We start from the raw sequence: 23,632 nt of genomic DNA on the forward strand, positions 1-23,632 counted from the left end.
AAATCTCAGTCAAATGTAACCACAGCTGTGAGGCCGTGAATTCTGGTCCATCGTATGTATCTAAGCTAAATTCCTATGATTCTACAGAAGAACTAATAATCATGAGGGCAGGCATCGCTTTCCTGTAAGGGGCATCACCAACGCGGTGTTTACGATGATTCTCAACCACAGACTCAGCTCGGACTGAAACACGAACGGAGAACTGCACCTTTAAAAGATGAAAACATCTCACTTGGAAAACAAAACCATCTTAAGACGGAACAGAAAACAAACTCTTGAGAATACTTCATTAGGCTGGAGACGAGAAACAGAGTCCTACTGAAACGTTTAGGCGAAGACGATGCTGAAGCAGGACGGTTACGGGGTTGCACAGTTGAAGGAAAATGGACAGAAATGTCCCGTAGTTCCACGTTCATTCAAAGTAAAAACTAAACGTGAAACAAAGCAGCACAATTTTACAAGAGAAAGCTTTAAAATGCTTTTTAGCAGCCGTCGGCGGTTTCTAAGGCACGCGGTAAAAACACGAAAGCTCGAGTGGAAGCAGCATCTCTTTGCTCCTCTTCATGTTCTCCCCCGCCTCCCTAAAATCCCAACGTTAACCAAAGGCAGTGATACGGTTGGTTTTAGCGGACAAGGCAGAAAGCAGCGCCTCTTAGTGTAGTCTCTATCATCTGTTGGATCTCTGTGACTCTAAAGGTACGGGCGAAAGCGTGTTTGTGAACCAGTAACAGTGTCAATCTTCCTAAAACACCAACTTTTCCTATTTTTAGAGAATACCCGCCCTCTCCCTCCCTCCCATGCACACCCCTTCTTTCTGCATCTTTTCATTGCTTCCTTGCAGCTCTCCCTCCGAGGGATCCGAGTCCATCTCCGAGTTAATGTTCCACTGGCGATTGATTCTTCACTCAGTCTTGCTGTGGTTGTTGTTGTAGACGGCGTGGCCATTCTGCACGGGTCCATTTTTCTTAACATAATTTTGGTCTTCTGCCTCCTCTTCCTCTTCTGACTCGTCTGTTTCATCTTTGTCGCTCCTGTCATCATCCACTTTTTCCTGATGGATAAAAAGAAAATAAACGTGTTTTGGGCTCTGTCAGAATGACAATGAAATAATCTGGCTGGACTTTAAATCCCTGTAATCTACAGTTTTCATTCATTGTTTTAGGAAAGGCTTTGAATTAAAAGAGTGCATACGTTGATGGTGTTTCTCTGCGTTTGAGCCGCCTAACCTAAATCCACACGGAAGGCATCAGAGGCGTGGAACGGCAGCAGAACCTCTCTGCTTCTAATAAAATCCATTATAGTATAAGAGTTGATGCCAACCGGCTGCGGCACGGAGCATCTCAGACATGTCCCAGAAACGGCTTACTGAGAAACGTCAATATTCGCAGTTAATGCTGCGCTAGACAGGAAATCACACCTGGTTTCAGTGTAAAACAACCAGTAATTTTCAAAACAAAAGACTACTGCAGCAATGTAAGTAGATTACATCAACACATGTGAACTAACAGCTTATTTACTCCCAGCAAGGGCGCCCCCAAGGGGTGGCCAGGGGTGGCCATGGCCACCCCTAGAAAATTGCTGGCCCCCCCAGAAAAATCCAGTGTTAACAAATCATATTAATGTTCAGTCAAACCCCAGGGTTTCCCTTACATAGCCGTAGCCGTGGCGGCCCGCCACGGCTGAAATCCCACCGCCACGCCTACAAGATCCCAAGTTTTTTTTTTTTTTTTTTTTTTTGCGCGGTTTCCCGAGGAAGCAGCGGGAACTACTATGTTGTCGCTTGTGATCACAGCCAGCAGGCAGCAAGGAGGAGCAAGCAGGGCAAGGTGAAGTTACAGCATAAGTTACTGAGTTTAAAATTAGAAAGGTAGCAGTGGATATAATGCCTTTTGGTTTACATGTTTCAGTAGCATTAAGATAAACGAATGTTGACGACCTTCACAGGGTTTCCTCCAGTGCTTATTAGGCCAGGTTCTCCTCCCCCCACCAGGCTAATCATCACTTATTCATGTAAAGTTTATTTATTTTTTCATGTCTGACTTTAACCGCATCTAATACTGTATTACGGCGTGAGCGCAACAGCGACAACTTAAGATCGATGCGTGAGCAGCCTGAGAGGTCGGGTGTTTTCATCTGAACCCTTAAAACCTCCAGCAGGCCACGCTGCACTATTGACGTGTTAGCGCGCGGTGCTAACAACTTAGCAACGTGACATGTCTCGGAGAAAGCGTAAAAACACGTTGGACGCTTCTTCTGAAGCGGGAAAATAACACTTCTTAAGCAGAGCCCGACGTCGCCTCGGCTCGTTCACGGCCGAGCCGGTGTCGGTGCAAGATCTGCTCGGGGTCCGTCGACTGCCGATGACGTCAAAGTAGTTGATTGGCTGAACGTGAACCTTACAGAATTACGTAATCACGTTACGTTGGTCCAGGCAAATTTTTCTGTTGCAAAGATGGACAACTTTTACAAAGAAATCCATCATTACCTCTTTGAAAATACACTTTTAGCATAAAGCTGCATGTATATTAGGGCTGAATGATTAACTGCATGTGCAATTAAATTGCGATGTGACAAAAGGAGATTTTCTAATCGCAAAGGCTGCAATTTGGTAGCGAGTGGTTAGCACAATGCTAATATACGTGGAAAAACCCATAGGAATGCTAATGCTAATATCACAGATTACATTATTACAAATTATGAATTAGAAACGTGCCAAATGATTACATTTGGAGTCTAATAGAAAGTAAAACTACCATCAATCAAATAAGTACAGACAGGTATTTTAGTAAAGCCAGAAAACTTTTAACTCCAGAGTTTTGGCTAGCAGCTATGAGCGTAACTGAACTACGCATGGACAAGACGTCAAAAACTCTAAACACAAAATACTTCGATAAACGGGACACACTTCTATCCTGCAAATACAATTTCACAGGTGTTGCTAATACCTATGATCCTTCAAGGGATGTGCTCAAAGAGGAGTTCAACATTATGAATACAATATAGTGTTTTATTTTACAAATACCATTATAAACACAAACTTACGTCTTAAGAAACATTATTTTAATAACAAAACTGCTAAATTCTTTCCAACGGTATAGATGTGTAGTGTATTTGTCCGAGTGGGTTTGCCGTACTTTGACGTCATCGGCAGTCGAAGGACCCCGAGCCGATCTTGCACCCGAGCAGATCTTGTACCGACAGCGGACTGAGCTCGATAACATTGACCCAGCACAGCCACTGGGTCGTTGGAGCTAACCCGTGACTGCCTGATGGAAAACCAGCAGGTTTCATCAGACTCGTAGTTTCTTGTTTTTGCTGGGGACCCCCGTATTTTACCGCTCCCTCCTGCAGTCTTCCCCTATTAAAATTTTAAATGATTCTGTAAATTCAGTGTATCAATAAAAAAAATCTCTGCCTCTGCCAGCTGCAGTAAATGTAGTTTCCAAATAATAAATAAGAGGTGCATTCATGTGTGTATCTCCTTTGATCCGCATTAGTGATATTCTCAGCAGCATTTATTAGGTGCATCTGACCTGTTCTAATTTTCTCTGAAATGAGATCAAATCAGTGCTTCTATGGGTTGTCTCCACTCTGCACTAGAAATTTTTACTTTATTTACAGACGTGTCATAATTTCTCCCCAAGCTGTTCTGCACTGCTGATGCCTCCAACTTTATTACCTTTATCTTACCGTTTAGTGTGCTGGCATTGCTGTCAAAACCTTTCAACATCCTGCTTTGTTACTTGACAGCTAACATGCTAAATATTTACATAAATGACATAAAAATTACAAAAACCACAAAGGTTTACAAAAATTCCCACAATATCTAAAAATGTAAACATATTAATATAAAATTCAGTTTTATTGTTGATATTTAACCTAATTACAGGGTGTCTGCAGGTTTAAGGGAGCCAAATTTAAGACTTTTTAAGACCTTTTTTAAGGCCACTGACCAAATTTAAGCTACTTGAGCAGGGCAGCAGTAGCTCAACAGGTTGAGCGGGTTGTCCAGTAATTGGAAGGTTGCAGGTTCGATCCCGGCTCCAGACAGATAATTCTGCTGTTGTGTCCTTGGGCAAGACACTTAACCCACCTTGCCTGCTGGTGGGACCAGCTGCCCTTGGGCAGCCTCGCCTCTGTCAGCGCGCCCGAGGGCAGCTGTAGCTACCCTGATGGTGATGTAGCTCATCACCATCGTGTGTGTGAATGGATCAATGATGCACTGTAGTGTAAAGCCCTTTGGAGTCCTTACTCTGACAGGCGCTATACAAGTGTGGGTCATTTATCATTTTAAAAAATTAAATTTAAGCTATAATTTCCAGCTATTGCCTGGAACCGGTGCTAACCACGTCACGAATGTGGGATTAGCCATCCAGTTACCATTAAACTTGCACTTCCCCATGGCGCAAGCTCCCACTAGCTTAACCAGCTAATGTGCTCATCTAAAAATAGCCCCCTTTCACAACCAACTGCATGTGTACGGTTCCGCTTACGCCAACATCGTACACAAAAAATGCTGAACGCTAACTAGAAATTCATGAAATTTTTATAGAAATAAAAGAATCTTAAGCGCCTCGTGATTTTTATCCTGAGAGGCGCTATAGAAATGATATTTTCTTCTTCTTCTTTATTGGGTCTTTGGTAATTTAAGACCTCTGGAAACTGTATTTAAGGATTATTTGTAATTTTTAAGGATTTTTAAGGCCTTAAATTTGGAAAAGCTAATTTAAGACTTTTTAAGGACCCGCGGATACCCTGTAATTAGAGGTAAAACCGAGTTCTCAGTTTCATTCAGCTGAAGTTTTCACCACCATCTAAACAAGCTCAGAGCGGTAATTTGACCAAAGTTTGACACAGAGCACCTCGAACCAAACCCATGAACAGATATGTTCAAACCTGCAGCATTAAAGTCAACAGACTGATCCAGTTTGTTGTGTCTGACATGTAAAAAGCTGTGAAACTCTTTCTCTGCTTACATGTTTTGAGAGGAAGCGAAATGCAATGCGGATGATTAGAACCGCCCAGAAGATGTGTAGACACTGGAGAATCATCAGCAGTCCGTTGAAAAAGTAGTAGCCAAAGAAAGGCTTGTAGATGGTCACCGGGTAGACCCACGTACAGTAAATGATCCTGAAACAGAAAAAGGAACCGTTGAAGCAGAAATCCGGAGTTTTCCCCTTTCAGGAATTATGTATGACTTCATAGAAATCCGTAAAAGTGATATTCTCATCCTGTACTGTGATGTCATTTACGGAATACGCCTTTTTGTTTTGCTAAGCCCGCCCCCATCCCCTAGAGCCCTATTGAGCGCCACTCAGCATGAGCCAATAGCGTTAGACATCTGCTCACGTGCGGATGTCAATCACAGAGGAAGTACCTAGACATGCAGAGTTGGCGACACTTCTCGTGGACGAGTAAGTCTTTAGCTGACCGGCCCCAAAAAAGCCAAATGAAACTAAGGTTAGTTGTCTCCGGTACACGAAATATTCAAAGGGAGACCTCCGAGTAGGACCATCTGTACGAGACTAGCCATCGATAACCCACATCTATCCCAACTAGGTCAACGTCAGATCTGTCTTTGGACCAATGAAGGCGATGGACAATCTTAAAACCATCACAAGAATTCAGAGGGAAAGAGAGGAAGGGAGGATCCATCTGATCAACGTCAACGATCCTCCTCTCAGAGACGATCACATGAGTTCAGTTGCTTTTTGGTTTTTTTACTCAACAACCAGATCTAGAAGGGACTGAGCTGGGAGAAAAGGGAAACTCTTGATGAAGAGAACATGAAAACATAAAGAACCGTGACCTCTGGATGCCAAAAGGAAGTTCATTTATTATTGATGTACAAGTCACAGAATTTAACGACACCGAGTTCTTTCCGGGAACAAACCGTTTTATCTTGGACTGACGGGAGGAACATGAGATTCTTTGACAAAGCCTCCATAGATGCTGGTAGTTCTAGATTATCACAGACCTTTTATTGCTGCTTATTCCAAATAAAGGTTAGAGTCTGACTATCCAGACTCAGGAAAAACTCATTAGGAATGTTACTAGGGTCGGGCATCGAGCATCGGTTGGAACCGGTTCCAACTGTTCTTTTTCCCGGAATCGTTCAAAGTTTTTATTTCCATTCCTAGAATGCCGACGGAAGAGGAATCCGCGGTCGATCTCCGTGAAAAATAAACGTGATCTGCAAATTGTGATCAACGCGTTTCAGAGCTGATCACACCAGCTGTCTGTGTTTAGCACCGTCCCCCCTCCCACCCCCCCACCCAGATATAAACAAACGTATCTGCCGAACTTTTACTCCGTAACGTCAACTTTAACTCCTGCAGCGTGGAGGAAACGTGTTAAATACGTCAACACGGTGGATTTAATAGAAGCTTTAAAGAACAAACTCTGGACGGTGTGAGGTGAGTTCGTCTCACTGCAGAAATAACAACACACGGAGCCGCTCACCAACACTCGTGTGTGTGTGTGTGTGTGTGTGTGTGTGTGTGTGTGTGTGTGTGTGTGTGTGTGTATGAGAGCATCAGAAGGCTGAACAATAACCTGTAGAATAATTAAAGTCATCATGCTGGAGCAGCTTCTCTGTGGTGGACCACACCAGCTTCTGCCACAATAATTAATAATAATAATAATAAATAACATTTTAATTTCCTTTTTAAACTATTTCTGTTGAGTTGTAATGTTTAAAACCTGTTAGAGTGTTACTGACAGCAGCTGCATTTAAGTTCCTGTTCTGACTGAACACTGCTGCAGCATGGAGGTGTAGTTCTCCGTCATCCTGGACGTGATCATCCTGAGAGTTGTAGCTGAAAGCAGCTGGACGTCTCTGGATATGTTGGAGACATTTAGCCTCTCATCCCAGAGGCTTCTTCCAGACTTTGGTTGTGGTCAGAAACAATCACACTGGTTGTGCTGCAAGTTGTCTTCTTTTTGTCTCCAAAACATGTTTTTGTCTAAATGAAGGTGATGTTGTTGTTCATGGAGTTAAAATTCATGTTGAAGTTAAGATTATTTCATCAAGTAGGACCTGTGGTTAGCTGGCTCATGTAAACATGTCATGTCTTGAAAGAATCGGAATCGGGAATCGATAGGAATCGGAACCCAAACGAGGAATTGGAATCGGAATCGTTCAAAATCAAACGATGCCCAACCCTAATGTTGACTTTGTGTCTATTAGTGTTTTGGAAATTTTGATGGATGCATGAATTATAAGGATCTTGTCATTTCTATTATTAAAGGAGGAAATAAGGTGTGTGTGTGTGTGTGTGTGTGTGTGTGTGTGTGTGTGTGTGTGTGTGTGTGTGTGTGTGTGTGTGTGTGTGTGTGTGTGTGTGTGTGTGTGTGTGTGTTTACCCAAATGGGAAGATAATGAGGCGGGTGACGATGAAGACAGCAGCAAACACGATGAAGATGTAGTTACAGGCATGTCGCCACCCAGCGTAGTTGAACATCTTAGCCGACTGTCAGAAGAAGGAAGGATTTACATTTGATTATTTACCAATAAATAACGACTTATTTGGCATCGATAACTGCCTGAGCGCACTTTTCCGCCACAAGGTGGCAGTCTGTCCCTCATGCGAGACCAAGCGGATGAAATAAAAACAGTCGGGGATATAAAAGAAACATTCCAGCTTGTGTTTGCTCGACTCTGAAGACGCCTCTGGGACATTTTACCTCCAGGAAGTAATCAGAGGAGTCGTGCACCAGCATGATGAGCGTTCCAGCACGGATGTAGTTAACGCACCAGGAGAAGCTGATGAGGAGGATGGTCGCTACGTGGTGAACTATCTGCTCCTTGAAGTCCTGAAGAGAGAATTATTAATAAAAAAATGTGTTTGGAGGGGATTTGGTGTGCAGCGTTAAATCCTGCTTCAGGAAGTATTTAGGTTACTCAGCACACTCTCAGCTGACCTGGCTGAGCAAAGTCCAACACACACACAGACACACACTCATCCACGTGTAACAACAGTCTAATGTCCACCCACGGCGCTCAGATGTCAGACTGATCAGATTAAATAAACATTTTTGTGTCACACAGCTGATCGCAACACCGGGCTAATAGGACAAAACACAGGTTTCATAATAGCTGGTGAATAATTCTCCTTCACATGAATGATTTCAGGTTTTATTCCAGGGAGAAAAAACTGTGATTCTGAGATAAATGTACTTACTTTGCGTTTGACATCAAAAGCAACACTGAAGAGCAAAGAGCCGTAGAACGCGAGCTCGATCATGTAGTACCAGTACTGAGATGGAAGGATGGTCTGCAGACAGAAAAGATACGACTTTAAAAGCCAAATAGAAACCTGCAGATATCCATGATTAGATTGTTTACACACATTATCCTAAAGATCCTGAAGTTTTAGCCTGCTGCGGAAGAGTTATCCATAGTGGATTTGTCTCTGCCTGAGTCAAACACTCTAAACACCATTTATTATCGGTAAAAACTCTTCTTAATTTAATATAATTAGGCCCGAGCAGCGAAGCTGCGAAGGCCTATTGTATCTGCTATGTTTATTTTTTTTATTTTTTTATTTTTTTCTTCCGCGTCTTTGGATGGCCTTTAGGGGTCTTAGCATATCCAAAAACTCACCAAATTCCAGCCCAATATAGAAAGTGCGTGAAATTTACGTATTTCATTGGCGATGTGAAGGTTGCTAAAAAAAGAGTTTCGACAGCGCCCCCTGGAAAATTAAAAATACCCCTCCGCTTTGACCTTTTTTTTATAGCAGAGTGATGAAATTTGGTACACTTGTAGAACTCAACAATATGCACAGAAAAGCCTCTTGCACCCATGGTCAATATCAAACAGGAAGTCGGCCATTTTGGACTAAAGTTGCGATATTGACCCCGTTTTGGTCATTTCTAGGGTCTATATTTGGTTGAACAGTTTGGTCATTTTTCGCACGATCGTCTCAAAAATAGTGTGCGATCGAACAGAAGCGATGGACGATTCAAATGAGAAAATAAAATTGACTTTTCGTAAATACTGAAGGGGCGGGGCCAGACCTCAAAGTTCGAGCACTCGCCAAAAAAAATTCTAATTGCTATAATTTCATAAATGAAAGAATTGCAGTTAAAAAAATTTCTATGGTCATTCGTCGTCGCCCCACGAAGACAAATGAATGATTGATTGATTATGTCACACAAGCTCCGCCCCATCAGAACATAAAAGGTCAAGTTTTACTGTGAAATTTCCCAAATTTCGCCCTTTCGAACAATCACCACAAACTTGTAGCAAGTAACTGAAGACAAGTTGGGGTTGCTTGGCCTCACTTTACGGGAGCTTTCGAAAGACAACGCGGCTGTGATGGTGTGGCAAAGTCAGGCGTAACAGTGATCGCAGTTAAATGCACGTCGGGGTGTCTGGCGCGTACGGGCGCTCGTGCGCCACCGGTTGCGGGGCGATGGGTTTGGAGAGTGGAGGGGGTGCGGACGGAGGGCGAGCAGCTTCGCTGCGAGGGCCGAACGACGCTGCTTGCAGCTTTAATAGTTATTGTTTTTGTGGCTGAAAGTCTTCCCAACACATTCTAAAAAACTCTAGCAGATCACACGATCTTGTGAGATGCCATTAGTTTCAAGATTACACAAAAACGATGAAAACTCCCATTTCTCATGGAGACCGATGGCTCAGCAGGCATTGACTGATTTTAACCAGCAACCACCAAAAGTCTTTAGTTGTTTTTCGTGTGGAAGATTAAAAGTTAACTAATTGTTAAATCTTTAAGGTATTCGAAATAAAAATAAGAGGAAGCCCCAAAAGCACAGGAGCTTAAAACAGCCGACATATTAAAGTTCAGAGTGATCTGTGAGACCTTTGATTTGCAAGCAGGCGACAAAAGACGTCTAACAGATGAATGGTACCTTAAAGGTGCAGTATGTAAGAAGTCAGTGTTTCTCCTACATAGGCTCAGCCGTGGCGCTGCGCTTCGAGAGCACCCCCACCCCCCCTTGTTATTTTTATCTTGAGAGGAGCTATATAAAAAATCGTTTTCTTTCTTTCGGGTTCCTCAAGGTTCTGTATTAGGCCCGTTGTTGTTTTCGTCGTATGTGTTATCTTTGTGTCTGTTTTTCAGGAAACATGGGTGTCATTTTCACAGCTATGCAGATGACACCCGGGTATACATCCCCTTTAAGAGGGGATCATTGAATTCTCTCTCAGAATGTCTGTGGATAGTCTGTAACTTCCTTCTTTTTAATGAAAAGAAGATGGAGGTTGTGGGTTTGGCCTAACTTAAACTTCTCCGTAAGCGCCACAAGGAAGAGATGCACACTCATTGATGAAGCCGTTTTACCTTTGGCCTTCTCTGTCACCCAGGGAGTGTTGCAAAGCAATTCCCACCAGGACATCAGAGGGCATGGCACTATTCTGGGGTATCCTGCCACCATCACAGTCACGTATCCAGTCCAAGATAGTGCATCTCCTATTGCGTTTATATTGTGTTTTTTATACTTCAAAGTTTTTTTTAAACACGGACAAATTTGTCCCGCGTTCTCCTCCAACTCTTCATGTGTCCACCACCTCTAAACCCACGTTTCCCATCATTTCCGTCCATGAATAAAAGCTTGCTGTCTATCTTTATACTCCTTCAGTAACAGGTGGATAAATGTTCATATTTTCAGAGATTTTTCACAAGGTTTTCTTCAATCTGCTTTGTTTGCTGCTAGACATCATTGACTCTTTTTATTTTTTTGAGGGGGCAAAGAGAGAGCTGTTGACGACTTTAAAGGAAGCGATGTTTTGGCCACTCACAAGCTTGCGTTCTCTGTGTCGTTCGACGAATGTTTAGAAAAGTGGCTTCAACTCCGTCCATCCTTGCGTGCCTGTTGGAGAGCACGTTGCGTGTCTCTGAACTGACGCATATAGAGAAACCTAATGTGACATCCCTAGGTGCCATATTGGACAGGGATCTTACCTCGGACCATTCAGTGCGTTGACTAAATCTAGTTTTTATCAACTAAGTGGAAAACGCTGTTCTAGAACCCCTTTAACATCTGGAAATTTCACTGAGTTGTAGCTATTTTTGTGTTTGATAAACTAACATGAGATCTTTAACTGGTGGCTTATAAACGTTTAACAAATGAAAAAACGAGATGAAAATTTCAAACTTTTGCCTTTTATGCATGAAAACTGAATTAAATAAGCTGCTGCATTCATTCATCATACACCTTAGGAACGTACCAATACAGGGAAGCCTTCCCACATGGCCTTCAGGTCATACAGCCAAGGTTTCTGAAAGGAAACAAAGAAAAGCAATGAGACAACAAACCTCGACAGGTGTGTTCATATCAGCTGAGTCAGCACTGGGATGAGTCAACGCTTCCTCTCTGCAGTGAGAGAGACGAGGTTATTGCAGCAAAAAGAACAGACAGCTGCAGAAACAGCAAAGATACAACAGAGGGGGGATGACAGACGAGAGGAGAGGAGAAACGTTTGCAGCTAAAATGGTTGTACTCACATCGATGAGGGAGGCCAAGCCGATAATGAAAGCAAGAAGGTAAAACATAAATCTCCAGCTGCAAAAGAACAAACACAAACACGCAAACAGTCAACAGGGAAAGGATGACGGATACATTTTTACCTGCAGGTTTAGAATTACCGAACGCTCATGAACACATCTGGCTGTATGAACGACACAAAAACACATGCAGGTGTTAAACGTCGTCAAACAACAGGATGCTGGGAGCATGGCAGGTCACTGCCACAGCTCACACAGGTGTGATTAGGATCATTCACAGGACTAAACGCTGCATCAGAGACACGAACAGTTAAATCAGAGGGGTCGGAGAGAGTGAATGAAGAGCAGAGGGTGCAAGACGGAGACAGAACTCCCGTTGTCTGCACACACAATAGACTGATTCAGCAGAAAAATGTCGTTCTGTTGCAACCAGAGCATTGAAAGACACACCACGGCCAGGGAGCGACGCACACGCCACAAGTAACGTGTCCCAACATCAAAGTGCAGATCTGTCGAAAGGAACAGACTACGTAGCAAATGCACACCACATTTATGAACGTGTGTGTGTGTGAGAGAGAGAGAGAGAGAATGTGCAGAAAGACTAGAAAAGCTCTGTACTATTACAGTTCTTTGACCACATTTCCAGAGTGAACGGTTTAATCTGTGATCAGATAATCTACAGGGTAATCCGTGAATTCATGGAGTAGCAACAGAAAATCAAACACTTTTCTCTGGAGCCTCTTCATTAAAACAATATCGCCAATTTGCCACTAAGCTGAGCAGGTTTCAGCCAAACCTTTGGTCGTTTATGACTGGTCAGACCATGGCGTGATCATGTGCCTTTCACAAAAGATTACACGGTGGTGGTTTTATTATTTATACATTTTATTACATGTATTCCCCTGAGATGAATCAGAATCAGCCAAAGTTGGTATTTCAGCGCTGTTCCGAAAACAGAATCGGTATCTCTGTTATGTATCGATGGGATTAAATCTTTAACCTTATTGGCTTTCTCGTTTCTTCTGATGAAAACTGCAGATCTGATTAATCTGCCATCAGATAAAAATACCACGAGAAGAAATATTGAATATAACTTATGAATGCACTAAAAGCACATTGGTATGTGCCTCGTGATGCCAACAGCCTGTCCCTGTCAGCTGCTGCCCCTGGCTCCATCTCACACACACACACACACACACACACACACACACACACACACACACACACACACACACACACACACACACACACACTGCCCCGGTGCGTTTGCACACATAAAGATAAGCAACAATGATGACTGAGGTTGTGACACAGGTGAGGTCACGAGTGCATAATGATAGTTGGATGTGTGTGTGAGTGTGTGTGTGAGTGTGTGTGCTAAAAGCAGGGACACAAGGCGAGGTAATGACAGACTGGTACGGTAACAAGTGTGTTTCAAACATACGACTTCTGCATCCACAAACGTGCTCATAAGGTCAGAGACACTCAGAGGTCAGCAGCCGCGCTGTTGTTACCTGGCCTCCCGGAACTTTTTCAGCAAACTTGGTCTGTCCTGGTTCCGTCTTCTTCTGAACCATCTCTGCACTTGTCTTGCCGAATAGCCGGTCTGCTTGCAAAGACTTGCTACTGAAGACTGAGGCAAACACAGAGGTCAGATTTTGCTCGGAGCTCCGTTTGCATTCAAGCGTGAGGAGGTCTACCTGTGTAGGGCTTTTGGTAACGTTGCAGTAGAAGGACTCCAGCGTGGGGTTGTGTGGCACTTTTAGCCGAACGGTCTCTTTCACACCAAGGAGGGAAGCCAAAGGTGTAGCGACTGTCCTGCAGTCAGAAAACGGCTCGTGAGACTTTTTTAAAAAGGACTAGATGTTTCGATGTGAAAAATCAACCGACCTTTCAAAGATCTGACGGATGAGGAGGAATACCAGGGACAGGGGAAGCGCTACCCATAAATCCCGAGCTTTGGCGTATACTCGGCCATCCCGATCCTCCAGGTCGGCCCAGCCCAGACCCTCCGGAAACCACAGCCGCTCCTGCCAGAACCAGTCGCTCAGCTCTGACAGCATCCTGAGAGAAGAAGAAGAAGAAGAAAAGATCATTTCTATAGCGCCTCTCAAGATAAAAATCACGAGGCGCTTCACAAAAACAAAAAATGCAAAAATATAAAAAATAATTTAAGAAAATGATTAAAAATATATTTAAAATGAGCAAAAATAGACAATTGTGATCAAAAAAATTTAAGAAAGAGAGAGAGTGAACAGGAAAGAGGGAAATCAGTGGATCCTGAGGAAGGTGGAATAGGTGGGGAGAGCAGAATAAAGAGAGACAGGTGAAGAAGGTCATACAAAAGCCAGCTTGAACAAGTGAGTCTTCAGCTGCTTTTTAAAGGAGACCACTGAGTCCACTGATCTCAGGCTCAGGGGGAGAGAGGTCCAGAGTCTGGGGGCCACAGCAGCAAATGATCTGTCACCTTTGACCTTTAGCCTGGTGCTGCACAACCAGTAGGCTTTGATCACTGGACCTCAGGGACCTGCTGGGGGTGTAGGGACTAAGAAGATCACCAATGTAAGATGGTGCTTGTCCATGTAAGGCCCTATAGACCAGAACCAGGATCTTGAAATGAACCCTGAAGTTGACTGGCAGCCAGTGAAGCTGGAGGAGAAGCGGGGTGATGTGGGTGTGTTTGGAGGACTTGGTCAGAAGCCGAGCACAGGCGTTCTGAACCACCTGTAGACGGTTCAGGGAGGTTCTGCTCAGACACGTGAAAAGAGAGTTACAGTAGTCTAAGCGTGAGGAGATGAAGGTGTGGAGAACTGTCTCAAGTTCAGAGCGGGACAGAATGGGACTCAGCCTAGCAACGTTCCTGAGATGGAAACATGGAGAGACACCACCTTTACGGGTTTATTAGTCTGCAAAGAGGAAAGAACCATAAAGGTTTAGCTTCAGCGTTTAGGACATTGTTTGGTGTTTCCGGCTCGCGGTGCACCTTTGTTAACAGACAGGCCCACAACTCGTGACGAGCTCTCGGAGCACATGCATGAATATTTCCTCTCCTGAGCTGAGGCAGGGGCGGAGTTAAGAGAATAAATGAGCTGGAGCATCATGAGTCATAATTCAAGCATAAGTGCAGAGCAGCGGGGGCGCCCTTACCCGCTCTATCTTTGGAGTCCCCCTCTGCAAATTTACAGCCACTCTGCCCCCCCCCCCCCCCGCAGCTGCAAATGCCAAAATCCCTGGAACCGCCTCACTCCCATCCCCACCCTGCTGACAGAGATCAGAGAGGATTCCCTCCTCGGCTCGGAGTCAGAAACTATCGGAAGCGCATCTTAAACCAGGAATTAATACTAAAATAACTTTGATTGCATATCACACATCATTATTTTTATGTCAGAAGCTGGATTTTGGTTTGAAGTTTGTGTTCTAGTGAAATTAATAGTTTTTCTTTAAATTATACAAATTATTCTCATAAATTTGACACTAATAGTTTCTTTATAATTCCTGCTTTTCCTCAATTGAAAAGTGTAGTTTCTGTTACATTTTGGCTTTAGGGTTAGGAGAATTTGCAAGACGCACAAAAGAATGAAAGTCTGGATTCCAGGATCCAGATCAATGGTGTGAAAGGTCAGATTCCAGAAATCCAAAAGGAGCTGGATTATGGAGGACTTCAGACTCGGTGCTCCAACTTTCTGTGTAATTCCATTAGAAAACTCAATTATTTGATTTTACAAGTAAATAAACTAAAATATGAGCTTTCTAGAAAAACATGTTTGATTATAAAAATATTAAGTTTTGCAACAGAAATGTGTATCTAATGTTTTTCATTTCTAGACGGCTGCCACAGCTAAATTAACTTTAGTTAGCTCAGAAACAGCTTCACAGATACTTAGCTCAGTCTTTTACAACACCCGAGTGGCAGCGACATCTTGAGACTTGGCATAATTGAACCAAAAGTGTAAACAATACATTCCTTCAGTGTTAGATGGTTTTAGTTTAAATCTGCCACACTAGGAGGCAGGAGACATGCTCCACTCTTTAATCAACACATTTGCAGTGGTCTCTAAGTAGGAATGCCTTGTAAGTTGTACTCCCTGGAAACAAAGCTCCGGTGCACCTGTTTCAGGAACTAGAAAGGACAGGGTATCTGCAGGTTTATGGGAGCCAAATTTAAGACTTTTTAAGGACCCGCGGATACCCTGAAGGAGCTACATTACAGCTCAGATTCAGACAGCAGGATTTGGAGTCTTACTTCCTGATATTTGGGCATCTCTCCTCTGATTGGCTAACAGCAACATGACTCTACCACTCACTCTGTTTGCTCTGCAACGTTGATATTGGATGGATTTAATTGACGTGGTTTTGCACACATGCGTGTCTAAATGTCTGAGTTTTCCACTCTATATGTATTAACTCATTCACTGCCAATGACGACTAAAGTCGTCATTTGCATTTTGTTACTGTGTGGGCGTCGGACGAGCCCCCGCACCGTGAGAACAAACATCTCAGCTCTAAAGCTGATCTTCATCTGCATACGTCACACGTCACGTGATCAGGAAGCAGAAAATCCATGTGTTAGGAGATCGTTTTGGGCCGCTGCTGTAAAAAAAGTGAGGCACGAACAGGAAAAGCTTCTGCCGATCACAATTCAACAACGGATTATGAAAGAACGGATAACGCTCGAAACGCGTGGATTCTTCCTGATGTAAGAGGTGAGTCTCCGCTTTGTTTTGGTTGTTTTGGCGTCGACATCATCCTAGCGCGCAACGTTCTGTCACTCTTGAAAAAAACAGTAAAAACTGTGAGATACGCTGGCAGCGAATGAGTTACCGGTAATTGTATTTTCTGGTCATTTAAAGATCAGTCTTGTGTTTGACTTCATTGTTATTAAAATAATTAAAAACAGCTACCTATAACAGCCCCCCCACACAGCTCCAGAGATGGTATGTCAGTTAACTGTGGGGTTAGTCATCATGACCACTTTCCTGGTACGGGGGCTCAAGTGTAGGACCATCGGTGGAGGAGGAGGATGGGAAAGATGACATTTTTTCCCAGTCCTGGTGCCAGTTCTTCCACTCCAGTAACTCCACGCCTGACGTCTCAGGCCACGCTGTGTAAGTTCTGCTGAATAACATGTTTGTGTGCATATTCTGTTACACTCAGAGGGCTACGTAAACAGACCAACAACAGCTCGTGGCTTAAAAGGGCAGAAAGAATAGTGCCTGCTGTGAAAAAAACTGGTGTTTGGTCTTCCTCCCAGAACATGCCTGTGATGTCCAGGGTGTCCCCACCTGTTAGACGCCAGATCCCCACGAACCTTCCAGAGGAATGAGTGTTATAAGTGAACAGGTGAGAGGGTGAGTGAAGAACCCATTTGATGTGAACAGAAACAAAACATTCAAAAACATCCTGTCAAAATTTGGACTGGAGCTACTTAATGAGGAGATCGGGTGAAATCAGCATGTTGAAGCACTTTTCCTCCCTGCAGCTTTTCTAAACTCTGCATGCTATTGGTCTACCAGGTCATGTGACCAGACTCTGACCATTTCAAAGGTCCAATAAAAGAAGAGAGAGGGATTAAAGGAGGCGCGTTCTGGCCGACTCCCTCTTCGTCAGTGTGAAGACACACAGCAAGCATGTGGTGACGGTAAACAGTGACCTCACACCGGGCTGGGAGAGTGTCGCCTCAGCTGTTACTGATGCGTTCCTCTACAGCACAGCCGGACCTATAGGTTTATAACCTTTAGGTGGAATGTTATCAAACAGAAACGTACAAAACCGAGGGAAGAACATTAACGGATCCGACCGAAGCCTGGTACTGAGCCCAGGGATATCTGGAGAATGTAAACACACTGCCAGCATAAAGAAGGAGGACTTTCCTTTCCCTCCAGTGGACGAATAAGATCATATGTTGTTAAACAGTAAACTAGAGCTGCTTTAGTCATCTGGAGGCAGGAGACTGAGCTGGCTAAGACAACAAAAAGTCATGAGACTCCAAAAATGTGCTTCAACACTGACTCACCCGCTCTACAACTACACGTGTCCTCACGTCCTTCCATATTTGAAAGGATACTGTGCAATTTTTATTTTTAAATCCTTTTCGTGAGCCAGTATGTGCTAAAATGACCCTTTAGGGTTAATGAAATGTTACTATGACCCCACCGCCTCTTGTGGCCAAAATACCGGACTTGCAGCTTCAGAGTTGAAGGGCTGCTCCCTGCTGGTGCAGCTGACATGGTGGAGCTGAAGTCTGCTTCCAGCGCGTTTCCTGCATGTTTTAGATCATGAACACAGCTGATACATTTGATTTAGTGATGAACCGCTCCTCTAGAAACTAATGAAAGCTGAGGAGACATTTCAATTCAATTCAATTTAAAGATACTTCATTAATCCCAGAGGGAAATTAGTTTCAGTACACACAATTCTGAGATCGGACACGCATACATAGTAGGGCCCGACCGATATATCGGCCGGCCGATATTATCGGCCGATATAGGGGTCGTTTGACACTATCGGCTATCGGCCAAAAAGACGGCTGATATGGCCGATATTGCGCTACCTATCCAGCAGATGGCGCCAGCTTTATGAACTCATATTGTGTGGCTCCATTCCTTGGGGGGTGGAGCCACCGTCACAGCACACATGCAGCGGTCAAGCAGACGACGGTGATGAGGAAGTAGGAGGTAAGTCTTCAGTTTTAAGCATATTTGTTGTGTCAGTGGTAAGTTGAACGGTAAAATAAGCAATGATAAAAGTATGTTTCCCCTCAACATGCCTCATAAGTTTATTGTGTGCCTCGTGGCCTCGTATTGAAAAGTTAACCTGAAAAAATAAAATAAACTGCCGCGGCATTAAGCTCTATGCAGAGCTCACGCTGCTTCCCCTTTAGTCATGCAGGGCAGTAAGTAAGTAACATTGGCCTTTTTCTGGTAGACATTCTGGAATATTCTCAGACAATTTCCTCTTCTTCAGCAGTCTTTTCAAACTTACGCGGTTCACCCGCGGCTCGCGAAATAAAATAGTGCAGACGCCGAAACGATCGCTGAACGGTGCGGGCTGGAGCGCCGGCGCGCAGCGCTTCGGCGGCCCATGTGGCCTATAGAATAGGATAACAAGGGCGACGAATGAAGGCGGTCCCCATTTCGCGGCGCTTCGGCGGCACACGACCGTTGTCGCAGCTGAGGACGGGCGAGGGGGGTTGGCAACAAAGCAATGAAAAGCTGTGCAGGGAGTCCCCCCTACTCTCCCTAGCTGGGAGGGGAGGGGGGACGGTAATACGAGAAAATAAACATTCCTCTCTACAATAGAATAAATCTATTGTATTTTTCAGCCTTATATTTTACATAAGGCTTATACATTGCCACATACTAGTCATTTAACGTATCTTATTTTTATTTTCCTAATACTGTCGGCTTTGGAAAGGATCAAAACACAAAAGTGTAAAACTCCACAGACTCAGAAAACAAAAAACTTGAATGCTAGATTTATACTGACTGAGTTTGTGTGTTCTGTTGTTTCTGAGTTTGCAAAATAAATCTTATTTGCATTACTTGGAGACCCTAGTGAGTTATTGAGACAGTTCTTTGGTGTGTAATATAGAAATAAGTTCGCATCAAAAAGGCAGAGAACGAAGGGTTTAATCTTAAGAACATTTGTATTTATTTCTTTTTTGTGAGGGAGATTTATCGGCCATTATATCGGCTATCGGCCTTTGTTAAAAGTTTTATATCGGTATCGGTCCCAAAAAAAGCATATCGGTCGGGCCCCAATGCATAGACACACGACAAGAACTGGTGACTGTGGTCATTCGCAACCCGAGTCGCGCTACCGTAATAGATCAAGAGGGTTTATATGAGGATAGAGTCAGGGGGAGGGGAAAAAAGGCCCTTCAGCGTTACCCCAAAAAACACCTCAGACAGAAATGCACACAGACTTCAGACATTAAACAACATAAGTGTCCACTAGGTGGGGTGGTAGGGTTGGGGACTCTCCTCACTTCAGTTCATGCAGCCGCATGGGGCTGTAAGGAGTGATTCATCACTAAATTCAACGTATCAGCTGTGTTCATGATCTAAAACATGTGCTGGAAGCAGACTTCAGCTCCACCATGTCAGCTGCACTCCCCCCACCAGCAGGGAGCAGCCCGTGAAGTGTTAAAAAGACAAAAGAACAGCGAGGAGATAAGTTTCATGTTTGGTTTAACCACAGAGAAGTATTAACGGACACCAGGGGGTGCTAAAAGCAAGCAAAACTGCCTAGTAACCCTTTGAGAATACTTCATGATTAAACAAATTATTTACATTTTCTGTACTGCAATTACCATTTTTGTGATCTAAAACATTCACATCGAGCTTAGAGATCACAGCAAATCCTGACTGAGCATGGGGTGGGATGGAGCGGTAACTATTGCGTAAATGGTTCATTAGCTGTAACTCAACTCCCCCCTTTAAATACTCTATTAAATGGTCGTTTACGCTAGATAGTGTCCTTTTTATTAACATATTATTTATTATAGTGCAGACTGCTTGTAAAGTTATAGTGAGTAATTGTGTTTGATCTTTCCACGGCAGAAAGACAGCTAGCTTACAGAGCTGCTTTATTGTTTTTATCTCTTCTCCAGAGCTGTAAATAAGAACCAGAATATCTGCGACTCTTATCTATGACTGATGAAATAGTGATAGGAAAAATAAATCCTGTTCGTGAGACGTGCATTGTCATGTTTAGTGAATAAGTACAGCACCTCGGGCTGCATTCTAATGTTTTACCAAAGTACTGATTACTCAGAGAAAATAACAGATGAGATAGAAGATGTAAGCGTTGCTGAATTTACATTTGGTCTAAGTTGTGTGCGCTTTTATTGCTAAACTGAGGAACCAAGAGTTTAAGTTTGATGCAAATTTCTCATCAGTTAAACCCTTTATTTATGAATCATTTACACACTAGTCATCACAAAGGACCAACGAGTTGAACAGTGTGTTATTATGTAGCATCACTTTACAGCAAAGCTCGTTTCAAAATACTTTCCAGAGAGTCTAAATTTGATCGTTTTCAAAAAAATCAGGTTATAATCCATTCATGTGGTAGATGTAAATGGGTATTTTGTCATTTAATCCTCCCATGATTCTTGGGGTCAAATTGACCCAATTCAATGCTTATAATTCAAAAATAAAAGTTAACTTTTTTTATTTTGGACTCATATTAAACAGGAAGTGTTCGTAATATTTGAGGAGAATATGAGCGTTACGTGCAAAATGATATATGCTGCCCCAACCCTGAACAATAATAACAATAAATCATTAATAAATGACATATAAAGCTTTCAACTGGGATTACTGACATAAATTTGCATAATTTGATTATTAATAAGTGGTAATTTAAGATTAAGTGGGTCAGAAGAAGAGTTTGGGGCTAATTCGTTATAATTTCACTGAGTTTCTCCCTTTAAACCTGTAATATTTAGATTGTTTCTGTTCACAGGAGTCCAGGTTAGCTCAATGTGGCAACTAGAAGAAAGTAGCGGACAGGGCTGGGTAAATCACAATGGCGAATGGAATGGAGCCCCAAAGTCAATCAAACTAGTGTTAAGAAACAGATTAACGCATAAAACTTCTGTAGCAGGAACACGTTTGTATATTATTTTCTCCTGTAGCCGTTAGTTGAAGCGAGCCTACACGATGCTAGCAGCTGGTAAACTTCGTTAGCAGCCTCAGACACGCGCCAGGCGGCTTTCGTGTCCTCGCTAAAGCAACAGCGGTTTAAAGAGTTACCGACCTTCCCTCTCACACGCTTCCTCCATGAGAATCCATCCCTATTCCCAGACAAAAACGCTAAAATTGGCCTGTTTTGATAAATGAACGGATTCCTACATGAATGCGTAATGACGTTGTAAGCAGATGTGTAGCGTGCGTCTGCCGCAAACGCTCACGCGCTCATAAACGAACAACGGCAGCTCGCCGACATGAAAGTGAAACGGTGCTACTTACGTGCTTTGGTATTCTCTCCTTCACAGAAACGCCAAATGTGGCTTTTTGAAACAGAAATGGCGTTTTTGGTCTTGTGTTCCTGCGTGTTTTGAGCTCCTCGCGGCCAGATTTTGAGCTAACGGTCCCGGTGAGCGCGTCCAGCCCGCTAGTGGTTCTCAGAAGGGCGCAGCTAGTCCAGATCCGGACACATTTTTACATATTTCCATGGAGCGTTGAGCGGATTTTCCTTTGGGGGGGAGAAAAGGGGCAAATGTGGGGTTAAAAATAGAGCTGCTCCAGTGCGACCGGCGGTTCCTCCCCCCTCCCTTACGACGGCCAGGCGCTTGTCTCGTGGCCCAGCTAATTCAACCCCTCGGCGAGGTCTGCGTGGGCGTATGACCGGACCGAGTCTCGGGTCGGACCAGCTGGAGAGCTGACGACTGAAGCCGACTGGGGGGGAGGAGCAAGGGGATAACGGAGAGGGAGGGACGCTATGACGTCAGAGCACACGAGAAACACTCATATCCGCGTTTTGTTTCATGTGGGGAAAAGTTTTCCCCTAAATCCGCGTAAGTGAGAGATAAGTTAGTCAGAAATGGGCCACTGAAGAGAGACAGCAGTACCAGCATGGCTGTTTGACCTTTGACCTTACAGACTGACACATCCATTACCCAAATGCAATCAGTGATTTGATACCGACCCATAAAAGGTGTTTGTCGTTACAGATGAACATATTTGTGTTTCATCAAATTCCAGCTGAAGCTCTGCAGTGACCTCACAGTCAAACAGAAGCACATGAAGGGTCACGGGGCTGACTTTAAGGCCTGGTCTTTAAAACCTCCTGCTGCAGAGGGTTTGCACAAGCAAAGCTGGCTCAGTAGGACAGGGTCAGTGAGACTGCAGTTACATCATATGGTGACTGGAGCTCTTTAAATGATCCTTATATAAAACTCACAAAATGTATGAAAGCTCATTTTGATATTGCACACTAAATTTGAATCAGCAGAAGCGACAGAAAAAATGCAGTGAGGTTGTGTGTAGATGGTGTCAATAATGAAAGTGTTTCAACAAAGATGGAGGAAGAGAACGTTTATAACATGGTCAGTTTATTAACTTGACGTGGCGTTTTTGACCATAACAATTCTTCATGATGGTAGCAGGTGTTTGAGAAGTTACACATTTTTGTTAAAGGTGTTGAACACTGGTTTAATCAATGCATTTGCAAGGGTCTCTGGTGAGAATGAACACCTTACAAGTCGTACTTGAGGGAAAAAACTCCCAGAAGAGCCTGGATCAGCACGGACAAGTCCGCTGCAGCAGAGAGGGGCAGGAGACGGCAGGTTTGAAGTCTGATTTCCTGATATGTGTACATCTTACCTCTGATTGGATAACAGCAAAAGGTCTCTACCACTGCCTGTTTGCTCTGCTGATGTTTTATCTCTACAAATAACACAAGCCTGGAGGAGTTCTGCTGTGTGGTGGAGTTGCTAATGCTAACAGTTACCTTCTACTAGCTGAGACGTTCTCTGATGTTTCCTGCAAGCCAAACCAACAACATCCTTCCCCGTCGTGAGTCAAGTTGGGTGAGTCCAAGTGAGCGCTTGACGCAGATCTGTCAGGATTTTCTGATGCTAGTTTCACAGTCTGTTTTTTTTTATCGGAAGCTAATGTGGGAGATAGGTGTAGGAGACTATTTTCATGTTCAGCCTGCATGAAATACTCAAAACGACCAATTATAATCATAAATAATCATTTAAAATGTTTTTTCAATGTTCCACAAATGTAAGTGTGTGTGTGTGTGTGCGTGCATGTGTGTGTGTTCTGTCTTCTCGATCCCCAGTGAGCCGTGGTGGATGGCTGCTTATACTGAGCCGGGATTCTCTGGAGGTTTCTTCCCGTTAAAAGGGAGTTTTCCTCTCCACTGTCGCTTTATGCTTGCTCAGTATGAGGATTGCTGTAAAGTCACTGACACTAGTCAGTGACTTGATGCAATTTGCTGGGTTCCTTATATAGGAAACATTATTTCTGATTGGCTAAATGAACTGTCCTGAATTGGAATGTTTATGTGAAGTGCCTTGAGACGACTCTTGTCGTGATTTGGCGCTTTATAAACATGAATTGAATTAAAGACACTCTTCATTGCCTGATTGTCATTTGGATTGACATGTGTTAAAAACCTAAATGTATATTTATTTTTACCAAAGTTAG

At 43.5% G+C, this 23,632-nt stretch overlaps 1 protein-coding gene across 2 annotated transcripts; it reads right to left on the reverse strand.

Moving 5' to 3' along the window:
* Positions 1 to 321: 321 nt before the first annotated feature.
* cers2b (ceramide synthase 2b) lies at positions 322 to 21,678 on the reverse strand. Of its 2 annotated transcripts, none has more exons than XM_015950385.3 (11): positions 21,446 to 21,678; positions 13,362 to 13,535; positions 13,172 to 13,289; positions 12,986 to 13,104; positions 11,472 to 11,529; positions 11,195 to 11,245; positions 8,184 to 8,276; positions 7,687 to 7,815; positions 7,366 to 7,472; positions 4,977 to 5,130; positions 322 to 1,051 (listed from the first exon to the last, which is right to left on the reverse strand). In XM_015950385.3, the coding sequence occupies exons 2-11, from the start codon at positions 13,532 to 13,534 to the stop codon at positions 902 to 904; spliced, it is 1,152 nt and encodes a 383-aa protein (XP_015805871.1). In that variant the 5' UTR covers position 13,535; positions 21,446 to 21,678; the 3' UTR covers positions 322 to 901. The 2 variants fall into 2 exon arrangements, with proteins under 2 accessions (XP_015805871.1, XP_015805872.1); XM_015950386.3 differs by lacking the exon at positions 21,446 to 21,678 and adding an exon at positions 21,234 to 21,365.
* Between the last annotated feature and the right edge of the window lie 1,954 nt (positions 21,679 to 23,632).

The sequence above is a fragment of the Nothobranchius furzeri genome, chromosome 5 (assembly GCF_043380555.1).
Source record: "Nothobranchius furzeri strain GRZ-AD chromosome 5, NfurGRZ-RIMD1, whole genome shotgun sequence".
NCBI lineage: Eukaryota > Metazoa > Chordata > Actinopteri > Cyprinodontiformes > Nothobranchiidae > Nothobranchius > Nothobranchius furzeri.